This window comes from Tachysurus fulvidraco, chromosome 7 (genome assembly GCF_022655615.1).
Source record: "Tachysurus fulvidraco isolate hzauxx_2018 chromosome 7, HZAU_PFXX_2.0, whole genome shotgun sequence".
NCBI lineage: Eukaryota > Metazoa > Chordata > Actinopteri > Siluriformes > Bagridae > Tachysurus > Tachysurus fulvidraco.
Window position 1 is genome coordinate 26037995 of NC_062524.1, and position 25000 is coordinate 26062994.

Here is a 25000-nt window from a genome sequence, read left to right on the forward strand (position 1 = left end):
TCACTCTGTCTCTCTCTCTCACTCACTCACTCACTCACTCACTCTGTCTCTCTCACTCACTCACTCACTCACTCTGTCTCTCTCACTCACTCACTCACTCACTCACTCTGTCTCTCTCTCCCTCTCCCTCTCTCTCACACACACACTCTCACTCTGTCTGTCTGTGTCTGTAGGTGTGGGTCTGATGGAGGTGGTGATGGAGCCTGATATGTGTTGTGGTGAAGAAGCTGCAGCTGCAGTGCGAGAGCTTCAGCTCATCTTACAGACACTCGGAACATGCCAAGGAAACATGGCTGGTCCGTAAAGCGCACACACACACACACACACACACACACACACACACACACACACACACATTACTTGATGTTCAGCACAGGAACAGTAACTGATACAATAACACGATAAATCTACTTTCCTAATTTCATTAACGTTGTTTTCTGATCAGTCTCATGACTAATTACGCCGAGCTTCAGGTTCAATCACATTTATTCACATTCTAATTTGAATGAGAGAAAATAATTAGATTCTCCCGTCGTAATGAAACATTTTCCCTGTTTCACGCTAATCAAAAAGCCCCTGGAGCAAACTGTTGGTTTGCCTTCGCTTCATTTTGTTTCCATCAGCACACCGGCGAGGTTTTTTAGGGCTTCCTTCCTTAATTCACCTGATTTTATGCAAATGGTTCCTTAATATTTAGATTTATGCACAAACCCTGAGTAATCATGCTCGCTGCGCTGAAGGAAAAGTTTCCGATGAGTTTTCTCCCTCGTTCGGCTTCAGAGCGTCTCGTCTCGCGTCTCGTCTCGCGTCTCGTCTTCTGACCTTTCATCACGAGCCAAAAAAAATAATTACCATAATTTAATACTGTTTCCTGTCACTCTGGTTCACACTGAACCTGATAAATTAACTCGCTGTGTTTAAATGCTGCGTCGGATTCGTCCACTTAAAGTAACTACACATTAAAGTAACTGCATAACTACACATTATAACTACGTGAGTAATAAGCCCCGCCCCCTAATTAAAGGTCACAGGTGTGTAAGATTTAATTAGGGGGCGGGGCTTATTACTCACTTTTACTCTGGTATAACGTATAAAATCACACAGTCAAGGTGGCGGCTCTGTAGCGACGCACTCACACAGCTTTCATCTCTCTTTCTGTCTCTTTGGGTCTCCATGCAGAGGGACAGCTGCGAGTGGACGCTAACGTATCTGTCCATCGTCCCGGAGAGCCGCTTGGCATTCGCACTGAAGTGAAGAACATCAACAGTGCTCGGTTTGTTGCCAGGGCGATCGGTAAGATTCTACATCCATGTTATGTGTGTTTATACTTTAGTAATATACACACACACACACACACACACACACACACACACACACACACACACACACAGCTGAAGATCCTAAAATTGCTGTGTGTGTAAAGACTCAAGTGTGAGCTCCAGATGAGACACACAGACACACACACACACACACCCTGTAGCACTTTATGTATTTTGTGAGCTTGTTTTGAATTTTTATAACTTTAGGTCTCCGATCTGTTTCAGATTAAAGCGTGAAACTTTCTTTCAGAAGTTCTGTGATGAAATGTATAAAAATTAAAATTCTAATCAGTAGCTTCATATTAACTTACACACTCATTATAACTACACACTCATTATAACTACACACTCATACTAACTTACACACTCATTATAACTACACACTCATTATAACTACACACTCATACTAACTTACACACTCATTATAACTACACACTCATTATAACTACACACTCATACTAACTTACACACTCATTATAACTACACACTCATTATAACTACACACTCATACTAACTTACACACTCATTATAACTACACACTCATTATAACTACACACTCATTATAACTACACACTCATACTAACTTACACACTCATTATAACTACACACTCATTATAACTACACACTCATACTAACTTACACACTCATTATAACTACACACTCATTATAACTACACACTCATTATAACTACACACTCATACTAACTTACACACTCATTATAACTACACACTCATTATAACTACACACTCATACTAACTTACACACTCATTATAACTACACACTCATTATAACTACACACTCATACTAACTTACACACTCATTATAACTACACACTCATACTAACTTACACACTCATTATAACTACACACTCATTATAACTACACACTCATACTAACTTACACACTCATTATAACTACACACTCATACTAACTTACACACTCATTATAACTACACACTCATACTAACTTACACACTCATTATAACTACACACTCATACTAACTTACACACTCATACTAACTTACATACTCATTATAACTACACACTCATTATAACTACACACTCATTATAACTACACACTCGTTATAACTACACACTCGTTATAACTACACACTCATACTAACTTACACACTCATTATAACTACACACTTGTTATAACTACACACTCGTTATAACTACACACTCGTTATAACTACACACTCATTATAACTACACACACATTATAACTACACACTCGTCACAATCCTAACACACACTCATTACAATCCTAACACAAACTCATTATAACTACACACTCGTCACAATCCTAACACACACTCATTATAACTACACACTCATTATAACTACACACACATTACAATCCTAACACACACTCATTACAATCCTAACACACACTCATTATAACTACACACTCATTATAACTACACACTCATTATAACTACACACTCATTATAACTACACACTCGTCACAATCCTAACACACACTCATTATAACTACACACACATTATAACTACACACTCATTATAACTACACACTCGTCACAATCCTAACACACACTCATTATAACTCCACACACATTACAATCCTAACACACACTCATTATAACTACACACTCATTATAACTACACACTCATTATAACTACACACTCATTACAATCCTAACACACACTCATTATAACTACACACTCATTACAATCCTAACACACACTCATTATAACTCCACACACATTACAATCCTAACACACATCTAGTTATAAATTAATTTCTTCTTTTCACATGTTTAGATTATGAGATTCAGAGACAGATTGAGGTTCTGGACAGTGGAGGTTCGGTTCTGAACGAAACCAGAGCTTTTGACAGCAAAACCGGGTAAAGCAAGAAAATCTGAAATACCATGAACAGTAATAAAATAAATGAAATCTCAGTGTTCACTTTAGATGCTTATATTTGTCTTGAGACATTTTAATATGTGCCAAGATTAACACACACACATCGCGAGACAAACACACACACACACACACACACACGGTGAAGGTGTTTCATAAACTGCTAACAGGGTGTTAAGTCTCCAAGGCTATCTGTTATGACACATTTAAATAGAATCTCTCTTCTTCCTTCACAGAACAACAGTGCCAATGAGAGATAAAGAAGGTCTGCAGGACTACAGGTGAGTATTAAAGAGGAGTGTGTGTGTGTGTGTGTGTGTGTGTGTCAGTTACAGTGAAAGAGAGAACTCATTTAAAACTATTTAAACACAATCTCACATCACGAATCTGTGCTGGACAATGAGAATATTTATAATATAATATAATATATACTGATAAAATATGTCACAATTTTGTGGATATTGTTATTTTTTCTGTCTGTCAGTTGATGTGATGTTAAAAATTCCTGCTTAGTATTTAAATTATTTGTAAATTTTATTTTTATCAAAATAAAAATAAAAAATACATAGTGATTTTTTTTTCAAATAAAAAACATTGTTTTTTTTTAAAAGTCATATTTAATAAACAAAATAAATTATCGCACCGTATTATTAATTTTTATACGTTTATTTTTCATCGTTTTTAAATAGATCACATTTGTTGTTTGTCTATATGTGGACTATATTCTTCCCTTACAAGATGAATGTAGTGATTTAAGACTTTGTATGTAAACAAAGTTCTCTCGCTTTTCTTACCTTTCTAGGTTCATGCCAGAGCCTAATCTTCCTCCTCTGTTTGTTTATGAGGGCGTGGCTTCGGTGCCAGATGGCTTTGACCCCGCCCATGTGGTGGTGATAGACAGATTAAAGGCCCAGTTACCTGAGCTTCCTGGAGTGAAGAGGATGAGACTAATGGAGGACTACGGCATCCTTCCAGAGCACAGCTTCACTCTGGTGGTGAGACAGGCAGATAGACAGACAGGCAGATAGACAGACAGGCAAATAGACAGATAGATAGGCAGATGGACAGACAGATGGACAGGCAAACAGACAGGCAGACAGATGGACAGACAGATGGACAGACAGACAGGCAGATAGACAGACAGGCAGATAGACAGACAGATGGACAGACAGGCAGATAGACAGACAGATGGACAGACAGGCAGATAGACAGACAGATGGACAGACAGGCAGATAGACAGACAGATGGACAGACAGGCAGATAGACAGACAGATGGACAGACAGATGGACAGACAGATAGACAGACAGATGGACAGACAGGCAGATAGACAGACAGATGGACAGACAGACAGACAGATAGACAGGCAGACAGACAGACAGACAGGCAGATGGACAGGCAGATAGACAGAAAGGTAGATAGACAGACAGGCAGATAGACAGGCAGATAGACAGGCAGATGGACAGACAGATGGACAGGCAGATAGACAGATAGAGAGACAGACAGATGGACAGACAGTAACTTCAAAAAGAACCCTTTGAAATTCGGGTTCAAAGAGAATAATAAAGTATAACATGGCACGATTTCTAAGAAATCAACAAGCAGAACGTCTCTGTTAATTATTGTATGCTGTTTAAAGCCGTGTCTCGTGGGAAAAGCGCCGTGATCCTCTGCACACTTCTTTTTCCAGAACGAAGATGGACTGATGGAGTTTTTCGAGCGTGTTGTCCAGAAGACGAAAATGGAACCTAGGAAGCTGATTGGCTGGGTGATAAAGGAGCTGATGGGGAACCTGAACCTGCAAAACCTGAAGGTTACTCAGAGGTCAGCCAGCTCTTAAAGTCAACACACACACATATACATGTGTATAAATATATATATAGGGGAGGGAGGGGGGAAGGAGAGAGAAAGGGGGGGCGGTAGAATGAGGGGGGAGAGAGTGACGGGGGAAGCGTGGGGGGGGGGGGTGAGAGGAGGGGGGTGAGAGGAGGGGGGAGAGTGAGGGAGCATGGGAGAGAGAGAGAGAGACAGAGAAGGACAGGGTGGGTCAAAATCTTAAGGCTCCTTTTCGCTCACTTCCTTGTTACCATAGTAACGACTAACAACAGCAGCAAAGCTGTCATCAGGTTTATATTTTCACCTATACATAAAAAACTGAGTGAGGTGAAATAGTTTAAATCTGTGAGAGAAATCCTCAGAATAATGAACTCTGTCTGCATCACACGTGTTCATTAGTTCTTCACCTCTCTCACCTCCGTCTCTCAGCCCCGTGACTCCCGAGGCTCTGGCACAACTGCTGAATCTTCTGGAATCCGGTTTCATCTCGTCCTCCGCTGCTAAAGTGGTGAGTCTGTAGATGAAGCAGTGAAGCAGATCTCACTATTTACTATACAGTGGCACCTGTAGCAGTGTGGTGTGTGTGGTGTAGCAGTGTGTTGTGTGTGTGGTGTAGCAGTGTGTTGTGTGGTGTGTGTGGTGTAGCTGTTTGGTGTAGCAGTGTGTTGTGTGGTGTAGCTGTGTGGTGTAGCAGTGTGTTGTGTGTGTGGTGTAGCAGTGTGTTGTGTGGTGTGTGTGGTGTAGCTGTGTGGTGTAGCAGTGTGTTGTGTGGTGTAGCAGTGTGTTGTGTGGTGTGTGTGGTGTAGCTGTTTGGTGTAGCAGTGTGTTGTGTGGTGTAGCAGTGTGTTGTGTGGTGTAGCAGTGTGTTGTGTGGTGTAGCAGTGTGTTGTGTGGTGTAGCAGTGTGGTGTAGCAGTGTGTGGTGTGTGTGGTGTAGCAGTGTGTGGTGTGTGTGGTGTAGCAGTGTGTGGTGTGTGTGTGTGTGTGTGTGTGTGTGTGTGTGTGGTGTAGCAGTGTGTGGTGTGTGTGTGTGTGTGTGTGTGTGTGGTGTAGCAGTGTGGTGTGTGTGTGTGTGTGGTGTAGCAGTGTGTTGTGTGTGTGTGTGGTGTAGCAGTGTGTGTGTGTGTGGTGTAGCGGTGTGTGTGTGTGTGTGGTGTAGCAGTGTGGTGTGTGTGTGTGTGTGTGGTGTAGCAGTGTGGTGTGTGTGTGTGTGTGTGTGGTGTAGCAGTGTGGTGTGTGTGTGTGTGTGGTGTAGCAGTGTGGTGTGTGTGTGTGTGTGGCTGGTGTAGGTCAGTGTGGGTGTGTTGTGTGTGGTGTGTGGTGTAAGCAGTGTGGTGTGTTTGTGGTGTGTGTGGTGTAGCAGTGTGGTGTGTGTGTGTTGTGTGTGTTGTAGCAGTGTGGTGTGTGTGGTTGTGGTGTAGCAGGTGTTGTGTGTGTGTGTGGTGTAGCAGTGTGGTGTGTGTGTGTGTGTGTGTGGTGTAGCAGTGTGGTGTGTGTGTGTGTGGTGTAGCAGTGTGGTGTGTGTGTGGTGTAGCAGTGGTGTGTGGTGTAGCTGTGTGTGTGTGGTGTAGCAGTGTGTGGTGTGTGTGGTGTAGCAGTAGTGTGTGGTGTAGCTGTGTGTGTGTGGTGTAGCAGTGTGTGGTGTGTGTGGTGTAGCAGTAGTGTGTGGTGTAGCTGTGTGTGTGTGTGTGGTGTAGCAGTGTGTGGTGTGTGTGGTGTAGCAGTGGTGTGTGTGGTGTTAAACCTAGACTTGTTGCACTTTTTGCAGGTTTTCCAGGAAATGTGGAAGAGTCCAGGGAAGTGTGTGGAGCAGCTGGTGAGGGATCTGGATTTAGGGCTCATCAGTGATGGAGAAGAACTGGTAAAGATCTGCCAGAGAGTGATGGGAGCTCATCCTGACCTGGTGAGGCTTACCTGAGCTTACAGTAACACACCTGCAACAACATGAGCTCTGATACACAGTTAGGACTCAACGACTCACTGTTGTCATAGTTACACACCTGGGAATCACTGTAATAACACACGCCATCATCATCATCCTCGTTACACACCAGAGACTCACTGTAATAACACACACCATCATCATTATCATCATCATCCTCGTTACACACCAGAGATTCACTGTAATAACACACACCATCATCATTATCATCATCATCCTCGTTACACACCAGAGACTCACTGTAATAACACACACCATCATCATTATCATCATCATCCTCGTTACACACCAGAGATTCACTGTAATAACACACACCATCATCATCCTCGTTACACACCACCATCATCATCATCATCCTTGTTACACACCTGAGACTTACTGTAATAACACACACCATCATCATCATCATCCTTGTTACACACCTGAGACTCACTGTAATAACACACACCATCATCATCATCCTCGTTACACACCATCATCATCATCATCCTTGTTACACACCTGAGACTCACTGTAATAACACACACCATCATCATCATCATCATCCTTGTTACACACCTGAGACTCACTGTTAATAACACACACCATCATCATCATCCTCGTTACACACCATCATCATCATCATCATCCTTGTTACACACCTGAGACTCACTGTAATAACACACACCATCATCATCATCATCATCCTTGTTACACACCTGAGACTCACTGTTAATAACACACACCATCATCATCATCATCATCCTTGTTACACACCTGAGACTCACTGTTAATAACACACACCATCATCATCATCCTCTTTACACACCATCATCATCATCATCCTTGTTACACACCTGAGACTCACTGTAATAACACACACCATCATCATCATCCTCGTTACACACCATCATCATCATCATCATCCTTGTTACACACCTGAGACTCACTGTTAATAACGCACACCACCATCATCATCCTCGTTCCACACCTGAGACTCAAACCTGTGCTGGTGGTGTTTCTGCCCTGCAGGTGCAGGTGATCAGAGGGGGCAATAAGAAGGTGCTAAATAAACTGATGGGTGCCGTTCAGAAGGAATCTAACGGTCGAGCCGATCCAGTCCAGCTCAGGAACATCCTGGAGGAAATGACATCATGATTAAAGCCCGGAGCTCCTCGATACGAACAAGAACTGAGTTATACAGTCAAACCTGGAACACCTTCATCATCTTCTACTGTAGAACCTCATAAAAAGCCTCAGAGCTGAAGTGACCTGCGGAACCCTGTGGGTCGGGGCAGAGAAACACATCAACCTGATGTTACCTGCAGCCAGCGATCAGCAGGTCATTTGTGCTAATTATCTAAACCTTCCATCGAACCTGTCAACAATAAATCTATTAATTTGTATAAAAGTCTTTAATGAGGTCATGTGATAATGAGCAGATTGATATTTAAGTGGAGAGAAAGTGAAGCATTTGTTCGCTTGTCTTTTTTTTATTCTTTTGTCAATTATAGACCGTGATTAACTCCTGGCCTTTACTGCCTCTTAATGCCTCGTAATTAAGTCATCGGCGCGTCTATGACGCATGATGAAGGGAATGACAAGTGAACTAAGTGCACACGTGACCTCTCAGTTCATAAAGAGTCTAATCGGGATCTCAGGGAGCTCCTTAATTCAGCTTAAACTAGGAATCTTCAGAGTGATTCAGGACCAGAGTGAAATCTGAGCAAGGGGGCGGGGCTTAACCTGAGCAAGGGGGCGGGGCCTAACCTGTTACTAGGTGACACATTCTACTGAAGACTCCGATCGGTTGTTCGATAAAATAAAAAACAGGAGCGGTTTTAAAATCTGGTCTATTAAAAGCCTTCACTTTGTCTCTGTGTTCAGATACGAGTCTATACGGTGTAGGTGTTATGTCGTGTATTAGAGATGTTATAACATCTGTATGTTATAGATGTAATAAATGTAAACATCTCAGAAATGTCAGAGACAAATTAGATCATTTCTGCCGCTATGGCATTTCAGCTCTGCGCTCGGAGATGTTAGTCTCTAAATGACATAATGACTGTGCGTGTGTGTGTGTGTGTGTGTGTGTGTGTGTGTGTGTGTGTAATCTGTATCATCTTATTAACTCACTATCATTAATAAATATTGTACACAATACATTTCTTCTTCTTCACCATTCAGCCATTTTCTCCTCTGAGGAGTCGTGAGGAGACTCCTAACACTCTTTGACCTTATGAGCTCTTTTAGGGGTTAAGATGCTTTATGAATCTTCTGATCTTAGTGTAAGAGGAAACGCCCAGATTGTTGTAGCATTAAGTGACTAGGAGAAACTCTCATGGATACGAGTGGTGTTGTTGAGGTGCTGATGTTTCTGAGATCCATCTTACAGGATGAAGGATGCAGTAAACCTGGAAGTTTATTTACTGATATTGTTATTTCTGTAAAGTCTAAACTGCTGATGATAAACGTTTGTGCAGCGAAATGAAGCTTTTATTCAGTTTAACTGTCAAAATACAAACACACAGGACTACAAGGCTAACAGCCCGATTTAACAGAGAAGTACTGTTAAAAATCTATCTATCTATCTATCTATCTATCTATCTATCTATCTATCTTTCTCCCTCTCACTCTTTCTTTCTGCGCCTATCTCTCTGTCTCTCTCTCCCCTTACTTTTCTCTCTCTCTCTCCCTTTCTCTCCCTCTCCCTTCCTCTCTCCCTCTCCTTTTCTCTTTCTCTCCCTCTCCTTTTCTCTCTCTCCCTTTCTCTCCCTCTCCTTTTCTCTCCCTCCCTTTCTCTCCCTCTCCTTTTCTCTCTCTCCCTTTCTCTCCCTCTCCTTTTCTCTTTCTCTCCCTCTCCTTTTCTCTCCCTCTCTCTCTCCCCCCTCTTTTTCTCTCTCTCCCTTCCTCTCTCTGTGTCTCTTGCTCTCTCCCTTTCTTCTTTTCTCTCTCTCTCTCACTGTCTCTCTCTCCCCCCCTCCTTTTCTCGGTCTCTCTCCCTTCCTCTTTCTCCCTCTCCTTTTCTCTCTGTGTGTCTCTCGCAGTCTCCCTTTCTCCTTTTCTCTCTCTCTCTCTCCCTCTCCTTCTCTCTCTCCCTCTGTGTGTGTCTCTCACTCTCTCCCTTTCTCTTTCTCTCTCCCTCTCCTCTCTCTCTCTCTCTCTCTCTCTCTCTCTCTCTCTCTCTCTCTCTCTCTCTCTCTCTCTCACATACATCACACACACACACAAAATCCCTTTCACCCAGTTCCACTTACTCAAACACGACAACAAACAAGGATCATTTAGGGACAGCGATTTATTCCTTTAGATCCACCCACAATCCACAGAACCGTCTTTTAAAAATATACCTGATATTCTTAAAAACCCCACATATAAATATCTTTGGATTAAAACTAGACCTCTGTGATGCTGTGTAAAGAAAGTTCGTAACAGCAGTAGTCAGAAATAAAGGCACACGTTATCCAGAAAAGTGCAGTCATAGCTACATAAGCTCATGCTAAACAGAACAGTACAATGCTAATGCTAAGTAACCGACTGATTCCTTCGTCTGCTAGCATGAATCAACCGAAACGAAATCCACTCGAAAAGTACTAGCGTGATTAGCAGTGTGTGTGATTAGCATTGTGTGTGTGTGTGTTTAGCATTGTGTGTGTGTGTTTAGCATTGTGTGTGTGCGATTAGCATTGTGTGTGTGCGTGATTAGCATTGTGTGTGCGTGATTAGCATTGTGTGTGTGCACGATTAGCATCGTGTGCACGATTAGCATCGTGTGCACGATTAGCAACGTTGCCACCTTTAAAACAAACGTCCCACGATAACTCGCATGATTAGCATTTTTTAATTATATATAAAACCCTTTCTTCTGTTAGAACAGCTACATTTCTGTAATTTGAACCGATCACACGTCCAGTTACAGTCGGGGTCGTGTTGTTAGCATGACTGCGTGCGTATGAAGCTAGCTAGCATTTTTGCATTTGAAGTATCTTCCTACACGATCACACAGTCTATGAATATTAAATAAAAGAGCACTTGCTTTTAAATTCGTTTTATTTTTCTATCATACAATCGAATTATTAATCAGCATCTTGGCGTTTATTAACACGTCCTGATTAAATCATAATATTATAATATCATAATAAGATTTTTAGTTCATAAATATTCCTTAAATAGTTAATTTTGACTTTTTTGTATGTTAACATCTTATTGCACCGTTTTACCGACCAAATGAACCTGAAACAAAAAAAAACGATTTGTATTATTACGTACGGGAGCATTTTTAAAAAATATATTCGGATTAAATAATAAATAAAGCTATCGCTATACACGCGTTATACAATATCGCTATACAAAAACGTTTAAACTCCCTCGCCCACTGGAAATAAACCCTCTAAGGAAAAAAATGACACTTATTTTCCTAAAATAAAAATGTTGTTGCTGTTGTTTCACGTCCCCCATGAAGTCATAACGTTTACACAAGCTTTACAGGGACTTTACACACTCAGACCTGATCTGATTGGCTGAAGAACATTGGGTGTAGGATATAAACAGTGCTTTATCATCCTTTTTACTTTTCTTGCGAACTTTACAACTTTAAAACGCCGCTACAGCTTCTGATAAAAATGCTAAAACATTTTAAAGCTATTAAAAGGTTTTTTTTTCCTCATCGTGTAGAAATGAAAAAGATGAAATAAGCAGAAATCCAGGGAGTCACGGTGGCTTAGTGGTTAGCACGTTCGCCTCACACCTCCAGGGTTGGGGGTTCGATTCCCGCCTCCGCCTTGTGTGTGTGGAGTTCGCATGTTCTCCCCGTGCCTCGGGGGTTTCCTCCGAGTACTCCGGTTTCCTCCCCCGGTCCAAAGACATGCATGGTAGGTTGATTGGCATCCCTGGAAAATTGTCCGTAGTGTGTGTGTGTGTGTGAGTGAATGTGTTGGCACTCCGTCCAGGGTGTATCCTGCCTCGATGCCCGATGACGCCTGAGATAGGCACAGGCTCCCCGTGACCCGAGAAGTTCGGATAAGCGGTAGAAGATGAATGAGTGAATGAAGCAGAAATCCAGGATTTAAGAGGTAAGAGGTGTATATGCATCTACAAACATGTAAATAAGAATAATTCTGAGGAGTTCTGGTCCCTCGCTGGAAGACGAGACTTGATGATTTAACAGGCATCAGTTTCCTCCTGAGATGAATTTATGGGTTATAGTTCAACATGGCAAGATAAAGAAAACATGCAGCGCTGCTTTTCTAAAGGGAAATAAATCCCGATTTAGTGAAGATTAGCTACTTTAGCAGGATGACAGAGGGGAAAAAATCATTTGAAAAAGATCAGTTAAAGTTAAAGAGAGTTTAGATGGAGGAATAAAAGCAGAGAACTCGCTATGGTGTTACAAGCACAATGAAGCATGGTGATGGAGGCATCGTAGCTCACAGTAGATAGAATAAAACTCGCTTCTGTTCCTCCGATGGGAGACGAAGGAGAAAGTAAGACTCGTCCTTAGAGTCAGAGACGTCCGCTTGATATCGGTGAGTGTTTGGTGAATTCTGCTTTACTCCTCCATGGGCATGTACGAGAGGATGGAGTGCTCCTGTGTGATGGCAGCCAGTTCTTTAAGGAACTCGGTGAAGACCACGGCGGCGTAGACCTCCGTCCTGTTCGGAGGAACCACAATCTTGGGTTGGACAGATCGGATCTTCACGTGCTTTCCAGCACTCGGCGAATCTGGTGTTAAGATAAAAAACAATCAGTTCAGTTAAACTTACTGTTCAATTCAAGTGTTTATCTCACAGAGCAAAAAATGTTGCTTCCTGTTTTTATTGTGTTGGTGTTGATGAGCGAACGTCTTCCTCACGTCTCACTCCACAGTGGTGTTAATGTGAAGCTCATATGAAAGCAGACACTCAGGACTTTGTTCTAACGGTGAAGTTTGTAGAGAAAGTACCGAAGGTGTTAAAAAAGAGGAAGAGGACAGTGTGAGGTCCTGCTTTTTTTTGTAGTTTGTAAATACAGATGGAGTGATGAACCTTGTGCGGTGAGTGAAGTCTCTCTGGCCAGAAGACACTGCTGTGCTGCCAGGAGAAGTTCAGGAAAGTCCTTCTGCCTCACAGCCAGCTGCTCGATCTGGTTCTTCACTGAGGCCAAGACCTGTGGAGACCAAACAAACCACAACATGCATGAGAGAGGGGGAGGGGAGTGAGAGTGAAGGGGGGGGGGCAGAGTGAGGGGGGAGAAGGAGAGATATAGAGAGCGGGAGAGAGAGGGGGGCGAGAGAGGGAGAGAGGGGGGGGTCTCAAAGAAACTCTATTTTTAACGAATCAGGAAAGAAAGATGCGAAGAGGTCAAATGTACATGTTCACTTCTTCACTCCTCCCCTTCATCCCTTCATCACGTTCAGCTCAGCTCACTTTCCTCTTTTCACTTCACATAAAGCACTAAACTGAAACTGATGCACAGACGAGACCCCGAGCTCCATAATCCTAATCCCAGATCATCCTGAGTGTGACCTTCAACCCCTGACTGGGATTCATATTCAAGTCTTTCTACAAACAATACAATTGTTTGGTCTGATCATCATGTGTGTGTGTGTGTGTTTGTGTGTATATGTATGTGTGTGTGTATGTATGTGTGTGTGTGTGTGTGTGTGTGTGTGTGTGTGTGTGTGTATGTGTGCGTGTGTGTTTATGTATGTGTACGTGTGTGTGTGTGTGTGTGTGTGTGTGCGTGTGTATGTGTGTGTGCGTGTGTATGTGTACGTGTGTGTTTATGTATGTGTACGTGTGTGTTTATCTATGTGTACGTGTGTGTTTATGTATGTGTACGTGTGTGTTTATGTATGTGTACGTGTGTGTGCGCGTGTGTACGTGTGTGTTTATGTATGTGTACGTGTGTGTTTATCTATGTGTACGTGTGTGTTTATCTATGTGTACGTGTGTGTTTATGTATGTGTACGTGTGTGTTTATGTATGTGTACGTGTGTGTGCGCGTGTGTACGTGTGTGTTTATGTATGTGTACGTGTGTGTTTATCTATGTGTACGTGTGTGTTTATCTATGTGTACGTGTGTGTTTATGTATGTGTACGTGTGTGTTTATCTATGTGTACGTGTGTGTTTATCTATGTGTACGTGTGTGTTTATGTATGTGTACGTGTGTGTGCGCGTGTGTATGTGTGTGTGTGTATGTATGTGTGCATGTGTATGTATGTGTGTGTGCGTGCGTGCGTGCGTGCGTGCGTGCGCGCGCGTGTGTGTGTGTGTGTGTGTGTGTGTGTGTGTGTGTGTGTGTGTATGTGTGTGTGTGCTGTAGCAGCTGCTGTTTTATTGGATTTCCATGTTTACAAGCTGCACTGTGTTCATTATGGATGAGGTGGAGCGAGCTGCGTGTAAATCAGCACGACTACAGCTGCAGTGAAACAGAAACACCGTGTTTCAGGTTGTTCAGGTCGAGTCTCTGTGGAACCTTCACGCTGGGATGCTAGCTGTTCATCTCCCTTTGTGAATGTTCACTAGTGTGGTTTCCACGGACGACCTGAAGGCTTTGATCTCTGTAACTTTGTGAAGCTCGATGGTGGTAGCATCATATGTACTGCAGGGTTTTGTGTGTGTGTTACCTGGTACAGCGAGTGAACGCCTGTGTGTTACCTGGTACAGCGAGTGAACGCCTGTGTGTTACCTGGTACGGCGAGTGGACGCCTGTGTGTTACCTGGTACGGCGAGTGGACGCCTGTGTGTTACCTGGTACAGCGAGTGGACACCTGTGTGTTACCTGGTACAGCGAGTGGACACCTGTGTGTTACCTGGTACGGCGAGTGGACACCTGTGTGTTACCTGGTACAGCGAGTGGACGCCTGTGTGTTACCTGGTACAGCGAGTGAACGCCTGTGTGTTACCTGGTACAGCGAGTGGACGCCTGTGTGTTACCTGGTACAGCGAGTGGACGCCTGTGTGTTACCTGGTACAGCGAGTGGACGCCTGTGTGTTACCTGGTACAGCGAGTGGACGCCTGTGTGTTACCTGGTACAGCGAGTGGACGCCTGTGTGTTACCTGGTACAGCGAGTGGACGCCTGTGTGTTACCTGGTACAGCGAGTGGACGCCTGTGTGTTACCTGGTACAGCGAGTGGACGCCTGTGTGTTACCTGGTACGGCGAGTGGACGCCTGTGTGTTACCTGGTACGGCGAGTGGACGCCTGTGTGTTACCTGGTACGGCGAGTGGACGCCTGTGTGTTACCTGGTACGGCGAGTGGACGCCTGTGTGTTACCTGGTACGGCGAGTGGACGCCTGTGTGTTACCTGGTACAGCGAGTAAACGCCTGTGTGTTACCTGGTACAGCGAGTGAACGCCTGTGTGTTACCTGGTACAGCGAGTGGACGCCTGTGTGTTACCTGGTACAGCGAGTGGACGCCTGTGTGTTACCTGGTACGGCGAGTGGACGCCTGTGTGTTACCTGGTACAGCGAGTGAATGCTGGTGTGTTACCTGGTACAGCGAGTGGACGCCTGTGTGTTACCTGGTACAGCGAGTGGACGCCTGTGTGTTACCTGGTACAGCGAGTGGACGCCTGTGTGTTACCTGGTACAGCGAGTGAATGCTGGTGTGTTACCTGGTACAGCGAGTAAACGCCTGTGTGTTACCCGTACAGCGAGTGGACGCCTGTGTGTTACCTGGTACAGCGAGTGGACGCCTGTGTGTTACCTGGTACAGCGAGTGGACGCCTGTGTGTTACCTGGTACGGCGAGTGGACGCCTGTGTGTTACCTGGTACAGCGAGTGGACGCTGGGCTGGAACACCATGTTGGTGTTTAACAGGAAGGAGCGCAGCAGTGGCTGTGGATAAGCAGCGAGCTGAGCGAGTGAATGCTGGTGTGTTACCCGTACAGCGAGTGGACGCCTGTGTGTTACCTGGTACGGCGAGTGGACGCCTGTGTGTTACCTGGTACGGCGAGTGGACGCCTGTGTGTTACCTGGTACGGCGAGTGGACGCCTGTGTGTTACCTGGTACAGCGAGTGGACGCCTGTGTGTTACCTGGTACGGCGAGTGGACGCCTGTGTGTTACCTGGTACAGCGAGTGGACGCCTGTGTGTTACCTGGTACAGCGAGTGGACGCCTGTGTGTTACCTGGTACGGCGAGTGGACGCCTGTGTGTTACCTGGTACAGCGAGTGGACGCTGGGCTGGAACACCATGTTGGTGTTTAACAGGAAGGAGCGCAGCAGTGGCTGTGGATAAGCAGCGAGCTGAGCGATGATTCCTGTTAACAGAAGATTGACATGCAGAGAGTTTTCCAGCATGTTCTCTAGTCGAGAGAGCAGCACGCTCATGAACGGACCTGCAATACATCACACACACACACACACACACACACACACACACACACACACACACACACACACACACACACACACAAACAATCTCAATGAGCATCCGTAACCGCACACGATGGCGAGTTCCTGACCAAAAGACCAAGTGTGTGATCTGAGACCCAGCCCCAGTCTCACCTGTAAAAGGTATGGCGTGATTCACGCTCCCGCTGTGGGGTTTAGTCCTAAACGGCGAGGGGGATTTTTCCGCTTCTGGACTCTTGGCTGAAAATGAGCTGAAGTCCACGTCATCCTCTTCCTCCATGATGGAGTTTCTCAACTCTTGCTGCGTCCTTGTCGGACCTTTGGCTTCGATGACCAGAGTGCGGATCAGTTCCTCGTACTGCGATACCAAATCGTCGTAGTGTTCTGCGAGAGGGTCGTGCGGGTTCTGATCCGCTTCCATCTGGACGCCGTTTTGTTTCTCTGTGTGCGGTTGCACGGAACCGTTTCCTATTCCTGATGTTTCACTCGGATCGTCTGGATTTTCTGGGATTGCGTCGTCCTGCGTTTCGTGACTGGAAACGATCCGTTTTCTGTCGGCGGACTCGTTGGTGTCCTTCTGCGCGACCAGATCGTACACCATGACGTCGTTCTGAAATTCCGACTCTTCCACGTAGGAGCCTTTGACGAACAAAGTGGCCGTTTTTCGGAGGTCCTGGATGTGTTGCGGCGGATCGTTTTGGACTCCGGCGGTGGCTCCGTTCGTTTCTTCTTCCTCTTCCTGCTGCGCACGTGCAGAAGAACCGGCGTCATAACTATCATCCCACTCGAGTTCCACACCAGATGAAGAAGTGACATCGGCATGAGCCTGTGAGGTCCCACGAGGACGAGTTTTATCCTCAGTAGGCGGGGTCACGCCGTCGTAGGGGGCGGACCAGATGCGGCACGCACGCGCGCATGTGCTGATGCGGTTACGTGCATCATACAGGTAATGCAGGTAACTGACATCCAGGTGAATCTCTGAGCCGATCACACACGAGTGCCCGGATTCGTCCTTCTCCGAGGAACACGCCTCCGTTTCTGTAACAGGAAATACGAGCGTCAGCTTCCTTTGTGTTTAATGCAGAATCGCTAAATTTACATAAAAAATATCTCTCAATCTTATGATAAATAAACCCGAAGGCATTATGGGTAACTAAATACTCTGAGATTAGAATCCAGTTGTAAAATATTAGTGATATGCGACAGAAATACAACTGTGCAAATGTTTGTACACCCTTACTTCAAAACAATAGAACCAATGCAACGTTTCATGAGATTTTTAATCTGTTCCCTTTTTTTTTTTTTTTTTTATCAAAAAGGACTTTTCCCTCAAAACCATTTTTACAGATTTCTTCAAGCTTGTTGTAAAATTTTAGTCAAAGTTTTTTCTTTCGTTTTAAACTAATGAGGTCATTGTTGCTAACCAGCTCCATCAACACGTAATACATTTTTTATCCCATTTTCTGGCTTTGTGGTAATATTTTCAGGACAAAATCAAATCCTAATCCTAATCTGTTGAGTCTTTCTTTTTACCGTCATGTGATTTAGGGAAAAGGCCAAAGAGACAGATTGTGTGTGTGTGTGTGTGTCACTGAAGCCTTGTTCTCTCCCACATGCTTACAGGATGAAAAAAACAAAGAAGCAAGAGCGATGATGTAAATGTCCGTGTTGCTGATAACATCCAGGTAGGAGGCATCGGGTGTGTGGAGCCTTGTGTGTGTGGAGTTTGCATGTTCTCCCCGTGCCTCGGGGGTTTCCTCCGGGTACTCCGGTTTCCTCCCCCGGTCCAAAGACATGCATGGTAGGTTGATTGGCATCTCTGGAAAATTGTCCGTAGTGTGTGTGTGTGAGTGAATGAGAGTGTGTGTGTGTGTGTGTGCGTGCGTGTGTGAATGAGTGTGTGTGTGTGTCCTGTGATGGGTTGGCACTCCGTCCAGGGTGTATCCTGCCTCGATGCCCGATGACGCCTGAGATAGGCACAGGCTCCCCGTGACCCGAGAAGTTCGGATAAGCGGTAGAAAATGAATGAGTGAGTGAGTGAGTGAGTAGTAAACATCGACCGTCGACCAAAATTCCTGAGTGTTTATGGAATAGACGTTCTGATATTTGTATGATTTATAATATTTGTATAATAACATAGGAGGTGGGAATCGAACCCCCAACCCTGGAGGTGTGAGGCGAACGTGCTAACCACTAAGCCACTGTGCCCCCTGAATACATCATATTACCCATTCCTGAGGTCTCATTTAGGTCACGTTTAAAACACTCGTAGGTGATTAAAGGGGTTTTTATAATAACACGCATTAAGACTGTGAAGGCATAAAGAAGTGTGGTTTAGTGTTTAAATCAAAAATAAAAAGACAATGACAAACACTCCATTACTTATAGTTCCTGGTTTAGCTTCGTCGGTGACCTTTGACCAGGTGATGGAGTCGAGCTGTCGGATGGGTGGAGCGACGATGTCTGGAGAGCAGCAGGACGGAGTGAGGGCCAGAAACTTAGCTGCAGAAACGGAATAGCAATCTCTCTCGTTCACGACACGTCGCTGACTCTGCATCATGTGATTACATGGGATTAGATACCTGAGGAACGTCACACACACACACACACACACACACACACACACACACACACACACACACAGTGAGACTTTTCAACACTTAGGTTTATTCCTAGACTTTATCTTAAGTGAAATGGAGGAAAAACACCATCATGTGTCCCAAATTACACCACCCTCACTACATAGGCCACATAAACACCATCAAAAACATCTCATGTTATTAAACTGTGGTTGTGTCCCAAATTACCCCATCCTCACTACATAGGCCACATAAACACCATCAAAAACATCTCATGTTATTAAACTGTGGTTGTGTCCCAAATTACCCCATCCTCACTACATAGGCCACATAAACACCATCAAAAACATATGTTATCATTAAACTGTGTCTGTGTCCCAAATCACACACATCCTCAATACATAGGCCACATAAACACCATCAAAGACATCTCACCGTCATTATTCTACTGTGGCTGTGTCCCAAATCACACCCCATCCTCACTATATAGGCCACATAAACACCATCAAAAACATCTCATGTTATTAAACTGTGGATGTGTCCCAAATCACACACCATCCTCACTACATAGGCCACATAAACACCATCAAAAACATCTCATGTTATCATTAAACTGTGGATGTGTCCCAAATCACACACCAACCTCACTACATAGGCCACATAAACACCACCATCATATCCCCAAACCACTCACCCTAGTCATGACACAACGCACATAAACACTTTTATCAGTTCACTGTGGACGTGTCCCAAACTACACCCCCTATTCACTACAAAAAGCATATGTTATAAAAAAGTTCCCTATAAAGTATAGACTTAAGGTACGCAGATAAGAACAAACAAACGTCTCAGAACAGTCAGCGCTCACTTGAGTACGAGCTGAAGCATGACGTCCTCGCAGTACAGACCAATCAGAGTGCGGAAGAGAGACAGGGACACGGTGCCCAGCTAGAATGCAGAAAAAAACACATGACACTATTACATTTTTACATTACCTCGAGTCATTTTATTCATCAGTTTGGGTTGTACTGTTCTATGTGATCACCTGGAAAGGCGTGTTGATGCGGCTGACCAGCGTGTCCAGGATGTGCACGTTGTCATGGCGATGGAGGAGGATGAAGCGAAGGAAAGTGTGAAGCAGTGCAGGTTCAGTGACAGCCCTTAGGAAAAGATCCAGATACGACGTGGTGGTCATCACTTCCTCCAGAGTCATCTACACACACACACACACACACACACACACACCAGACATACAGAATCATTACTGCAGAGTATATACAAGTGATCAGTGACTTTGCCCCCCTTTTTTTAAACATTCTTAATTCCAGATGTAGGTTTCTTGTTTGTCCCTTAACACAGTGGTCCCCAACCCCCGGGCCGCCTAAGGAACATTAAATTTTTTCCATTTTATACTGTGGTGTATTTCTCCCGGGTTTGTGCGACTTTCCATGGACGAGAGGTTAACCGGGAGCTGAGAGACGTCACCTAAAGCCGCACCGATACCGCGCATGCGCAAAATATCGTGATATCTGGCCGGGTTTAGGTGACGTCTGGAGCTGAGCGTCTGCGAGCGGCAGTGGTGTTGTAGCTGTGGTGGAGAGAGAAGGTGTGTATCGCTCTTCTCTCTGTTCACCGGTACTTTGTCATGTTTAACAGTGCTTGGTGTACGTGTATATTGTGTTTGCTCAAATTTAACCCACAAATTAGCAAAAATGAGCACGAAACAGACGTCGTTAGAAAGTTAGAAACTCTGCCGGTGTTCTGGATTAAAGTCATGGCGGAATACCATGAGATTGTCACCACAGCACTTACATCCCTATCGCCATGTCCGACATGCTATCTGTGTGAAGCGGGGATTTCTGCAGTGACGGCAACCGAAACAAAACAACGGAATAAACCGGACATAAGCGACACACTTCGGGTGTCATTGTCTCCTATTACCCCAGATGGAACCGTCTCGTTGTACAGAAACAAGCTCAGGGTTCTCATTGATTTAGCGTTGTAGTGAGTTAAAAAGGCATGATTAAATACAATTACATTAAAATTATTTGTTTTAATTAAATTGTATAGCCGCCGCCACCCCCCCACCATCAGCGGGCCGCGGTAAACTTATCAAACATTGACCGGTCCGCGGCGAAAAAAAGGTTGGAGACCAGTGTCTTAACACACATTAGTGACGAGACTCACTTTATGCAGCGCGGGTCCTAAAACAGGAACCAGAAAGCCGTTGATGATGTAACCAACCAGCTGATCTCTGACGGATGGATGAGCCACCTGCAGGGAAGATAACATAAATGATAAAAACAGAAAGTGAGTAATTGCGAAATGACTAATTACTAAATCTAATTTCCACCTTAGTGCTCTCACCTGCATGACGGCGTTACAGAACTCGAGTGAGTTTAGGAAGTGAACGAGTGCAGGCTCCTGCTGCCACTCGTCATTTTGAATACAGTGCCAGTCTTCACTGGATACCTCCAGCTTAGCAGGCAGGGACGAGTACAGACCACTCAGACCGGTGGCTAATACCTACACACGCAAAGGGAGGGAAAGAAATTAACAATTAACCGCCGAATTCATGAAAGTTAACGAAAAAATCTAAAAGACAAAAAGAAGTAGGAAAGTAAAGTGAGAGATACCGGACAGAAGAAGGTGTAGTGGTAAAGTGAGAGATACCGGACAGAAGAAGGTGTAGTGGTAAAGTGAGAGATACCGGACAGAAGAAGGTGTAGTGGTAAAGTGAGAGATACCGGACAGAAGAAGGTGTAGTGGTAAAGTGAGAGATACCGGACAGAAGAAGGTGTAGTGGTAAAGTGAGAGATACCGGACAGAGGAAGGTGTAGTGGTAAAGTGAGAGATACCAGACAGAAGAAGGTGTAGTGTTTAAGTTAGAGATATCGGACAGAGGAGGTGTAGTGGTAAAGTAAGAGATACCGGACAGAGGAAGGTGTAGTGGTAAAGTGAGAGATACCAGACAGAAGAAAGTGTAGTTGTAAAGTGAGAGATACCGGACAGAAGAAGGTGTAGTGGTTAAGTTAGTGATATCAGACAGAGGAAGGTGTAGTGGTAAAGTGAGAGATACCAGACAGAAGAAGGTGTAGTGGTTAAGTTAGTGATATCAGACAGAGGAAGGTGTAGTGGTAAAGTGAGAGATACCAGACAGATTAGGTATAGTGGTAAAGTGAGAGATACCGGACAGAAGAAGGTGTAGTGGTAAAGTGAGAGATACCGGACAGAAGAAGGTGTAGTGGTAAAGTGAGAGATACCGGACAGAAGAAGGTGTAGTGGTAAAGTGAGAGATACCGGACAGAAGAAGGTGTAGTGGTTAAGTTAGTGATATCAGACAGAGGAAGGTGTAGTGGTAAAGTGAGAGATACCGGACAGAAGAAGGTGTAGTGTTTAAGTTAGAGATATCGGACAGAGGAGGTGTAGTGGTAAAGTAAGAGATACCGGACAGAGGAAGGTGTAGTGGTAAAGTGAGAGATACCAGACAGAAGAAAGTGTTGTGGTAAAGTGAGAGATACCGGACAGAAGAAGGTGTAGTGGTAAAGTGAGAGATACCGGACAGAAGAAGGTGTAGTGTTTAAGTTAGAGATATCAGACAGAGGAGGTGTAGTGGTAAAGTAAGAGATACCGGACAGAGGAAGGTGTAGTGGTAAAGTGAGAGATACCAGACAGAAGAAAGTGTAGTTGTAAAGTGAGAGATACCGGACAGAAGAAGGTGTTGTGGTAAAGTGAGAGATACTGGACAGAAGAAGGTGTAGTGGTTAAGTTAGTGATATCAGACAGAGGAAGGTGTAGTGGTAAAGTGAGAGATACCAGACAGATTAGGTATGGTGGTAAAGTGAGAGATACCGGACAGAAGAAGGTGTAGTGGTAAAGTGAGAGATACCGGACAGAAGAAGGTGTTGTGAGCGATGTGTGTGGCCACACGCTGGTTGTCCTTGCTGAGGGTCATAATGAGCAGCAGGGCGTCTCGAGCCTGTTGCCCTATCTCTCCGTCTCTGTGGATGAAGGGAACAAGGAGGGAAAAGAGCAGGAAGTTAGCGGCTCCCTGATCTTCGCTGGAGTGAAAGAACAGCTCGAGGATGGAGGGATCATTGGACACAACACAGCACAGCTGATGGAGGAGAAGAACCAGCTCATTCTCCACCTTAGAGGAAGTCGGGACTCCTGCTGCAGAGACAGAAGAAATAACATCGTAGACAACATCCATTAACCGTTAAGCCTCCACCCAAAGATCTCGGACTTTACTGTATTGAGTAAAGAGACAATAAAAACAAGAAAACTATAAAAAGATAAAAAGAAGATATTAAGAGTGACAGAACAAAAGACAAAGACAAACAATGACAGACAAAATGACCACAAACTGGTTGAACATTGGGATGAATAGCAGAAAGACCAAAGCAACCAAAGAAAGAACGACAAAAACGAGGGAACAGAAATGAGAACAAAAGCGAGAAAGACTGAAAACAAAGACAAAAAAAGATGAAACAGATAAAAAGGTAAAACAATCGATTGCTCGTGTATTTGCTCATGATCCTCACCCGCTTGACCCGTCGCCGTTCCCGAGCAGGACGACAGCAGCATCATCAGCGGCTTCAGAACGGGTTTGTGATGCAACAGCGGTTGCTTGGCCTGACCAATCAGCATCTTGTACATCTTCAGCTGCTCGAGCTTTGATTGGTCGGTGAAATCCCGCCTCAGGCTCCAGATGAACAGGCGCTCCATGATGTTCTCCATGATGACAAACTCCAGGATGGGGCCCATGGCTCCGCTTACTCCGGTCTCCTCCTCCATGAGGAGGAGGAGCATGTGTTCGACATAGTTCTGCACCGCGCTCGCCTCATCCAACGGTATCGCTCCATGGCGGAGACCGTGAACTCTGAATGCGTGAACTCCGACCTTGAGGCTGAGACCTCCGGTGCTCCGTAAAGGGTCATGTTTCTCCAGTATCTTAACCACCTGATGAGCACAAACAAACATTTTACATCATCATCATAAAACTTTCTGTGTTTATCCTTCATCATGTGGTTCAAACTGATCACTGTTCAGCACCTGTGCCCAGTGGTTCTTGAACACAATCATGCATGTTTCAGGGTCGACGCCCTTCAGTCCCATCGATTGGTTTCCTCGACTCCTATTGGCCACGGCAGACGCCATCGCTGTCACATCGCAGTGTGGGTTAAACCACAACGTGAGAAAAGAGCGTGGACGTCCAGTTACACTGCATTCCGCTCAAAGGTAGATCATAAAGCTGAAGGGAGAGAGAGAGAGAGAGAGAGAGAGAGAGAGAGAGAGAGGGATGATGTAACAAAAAAAGTAAAGTTCCAGTTGTTTTGTTGTTGTTGTTTTTTTCCCCACATGAATGTTTGTACCTACAAAGTCGACAGTGACGTCGATCCCGTTTCTTATTTCAGATCAGACTCACGGACAGGACATCACTGATGTCTTTATACTGGTGTGATTAAGGAAGAAGAAGGAAATACTCTGTGGTCATGTGACCAGCTCGAACCTCGTTAGACGGCGAGGTCCTGGGATTTTGGGTTTATGTCGCATTACTCGCATTAATAACGATGCCTCCTTTCTTTAAAGGCTTACACTTCAGATTTTCCTCCGTCCCTGAGCAGCAGAACAATATAACAGCCTTGTTAAGAAGTGTGTGAGCGGATTTAAGCCTCTTTTCCTCCTCTACTTGGCCTCCTTAAAGCTATGACAGGAATGTCTGTACGTAGAGGGAAAAAACATGGACTCGACAAAACACGAGCGATCCTCCGAAGGCCGGCGTCGATCCCGCAGAGCGCTCGGCGTCCGGCTGAGAGTTCACGGCACTCAAATTTATTTATTTATTTTTGCTTTAAGTCCGACCGACTTGCCGGTTGTAAATTTGCGTTAAGAGACAGACCAATTTTTTTTTTTTTACTCTTCAAACAACTAATACAAAACAATAAAATAATATTAATTATATTTTAGTATGGGAGGCACGGTGGCTTAGTGGTTAGCACGTTCGCCTTACAGCTCCAGGGTCGAGGATTAGATTCCCGCCTCCGCCTTGTGTGTGTGGAGTTTGCATGTTCTCCCCGTGCCTCGGGGGTTTTCTTCCGGGTACTCCGGTTTCCTCCCCCG

General features: G+C 44.6%; 2 protein-coding genes across 7 annotated transcripts in view; one reads left to right on the forward strand and one right to left on the reverse strand.

The window, feature by feature from the left end:
- The window catches only part of gatb (glutamyl-tRNA(Gln) amidotransferase, subunit B), a 15229-nt gene extending 5886 nt beyond the window's left edge, over positions 1-9343 (forward strand). Inside the window, exons 5-14 of one of the 2 annotated variants that reach the window (XR_007143624.1) lie at positions 174-296; positions 1180-1293; positions 3103-3187; positions 3441-3485; positions 4007-4199; positions 4893-5026; positions 5468-5546; positions 6806-6940; positions 7991-8300; positions 9146-9343. Coding sequence is in view for 1 of the 2 variants with exons in the window: in XM_027157893.2 (XP_027013694.1) it covers positions 174-296; positions 1180-1293; positions 3103-3187; positions 3441-3485; positions 4007-4199; positions 4893-5026; positions 5468-5546; positions 6806-6940; positions 7991-8116 (1034 nt within the window). In the remaining variant the exon portion in view is untranslated. Of the gene's footprint in view, positions 1-173; positions 297-1179; positions 1294-3102; positions 3188-3440; positions 3486-4006; positions 4200-4892; positions 5027-5467; positions 5547-6805; positions 6941-7990; positions 8806-9145 lie in introns of those variants that run through there. The other variant, XM_027157893.2, reaches the window with a different exon arrangement.
- A 2539-nt stretch (positions 9344-11882) lies between these two features.
- fhip1aa (FHF complex subunit HOOK interacting protein 1Aa) overlaps positions 11883-25000 on the reverse strand; it is a 24358-nt gene continuing 11240 nt past the window's right edge. For 4 of the 5 annotated variants that reach the window (XM_047816859.1, XM_047816861.1, XM_047816858.1 and 1 more), the window contains exons 4-15: positions 23933-24131; positions 23422-23839; positions 22767-23050; positions 21245-21403; positions 21065-21151; positions 19923-20090; positions 19746-19825; positions 18681-18880; positions 16452-17336; positions 16104-16282; positions 12982-13102; positions 11883-12679 (exon numbers count right to left, since the gene is read on the reverse strand). In XM_047816859.1, the coding sequence (XP_047672815.1) occupies positions 12507-12679; positions 12982-13102; positions 16104-16282; positions 16452-17336; positions 18681-18880; positions 19746-19825; positions 19923-20090; positions 21065-21151; positions 21245-21403; positions 22767-23050; positions 23422-23839; positions 23933-24037 (2859 nt within the window). In that variant the 5' untranslated portion in view covers positions 24038-24131 and the 3' untranslated portion in view covers positions 11883-12506. The remainder of the gene's footprint in view (positions 12680-12981; positions 13103-16103; positions 16283-16451; positions 17337-18680; positions 18881-19745; positions 19826-19922; positions 20091-21064; positions 21152-21244; positions 21404-22766; positions 23051-23421; positions 23840-23932; positions 24132-25000) is intronic. The other variant, XM_047816862.1, reaches the window with a different exon arrangement.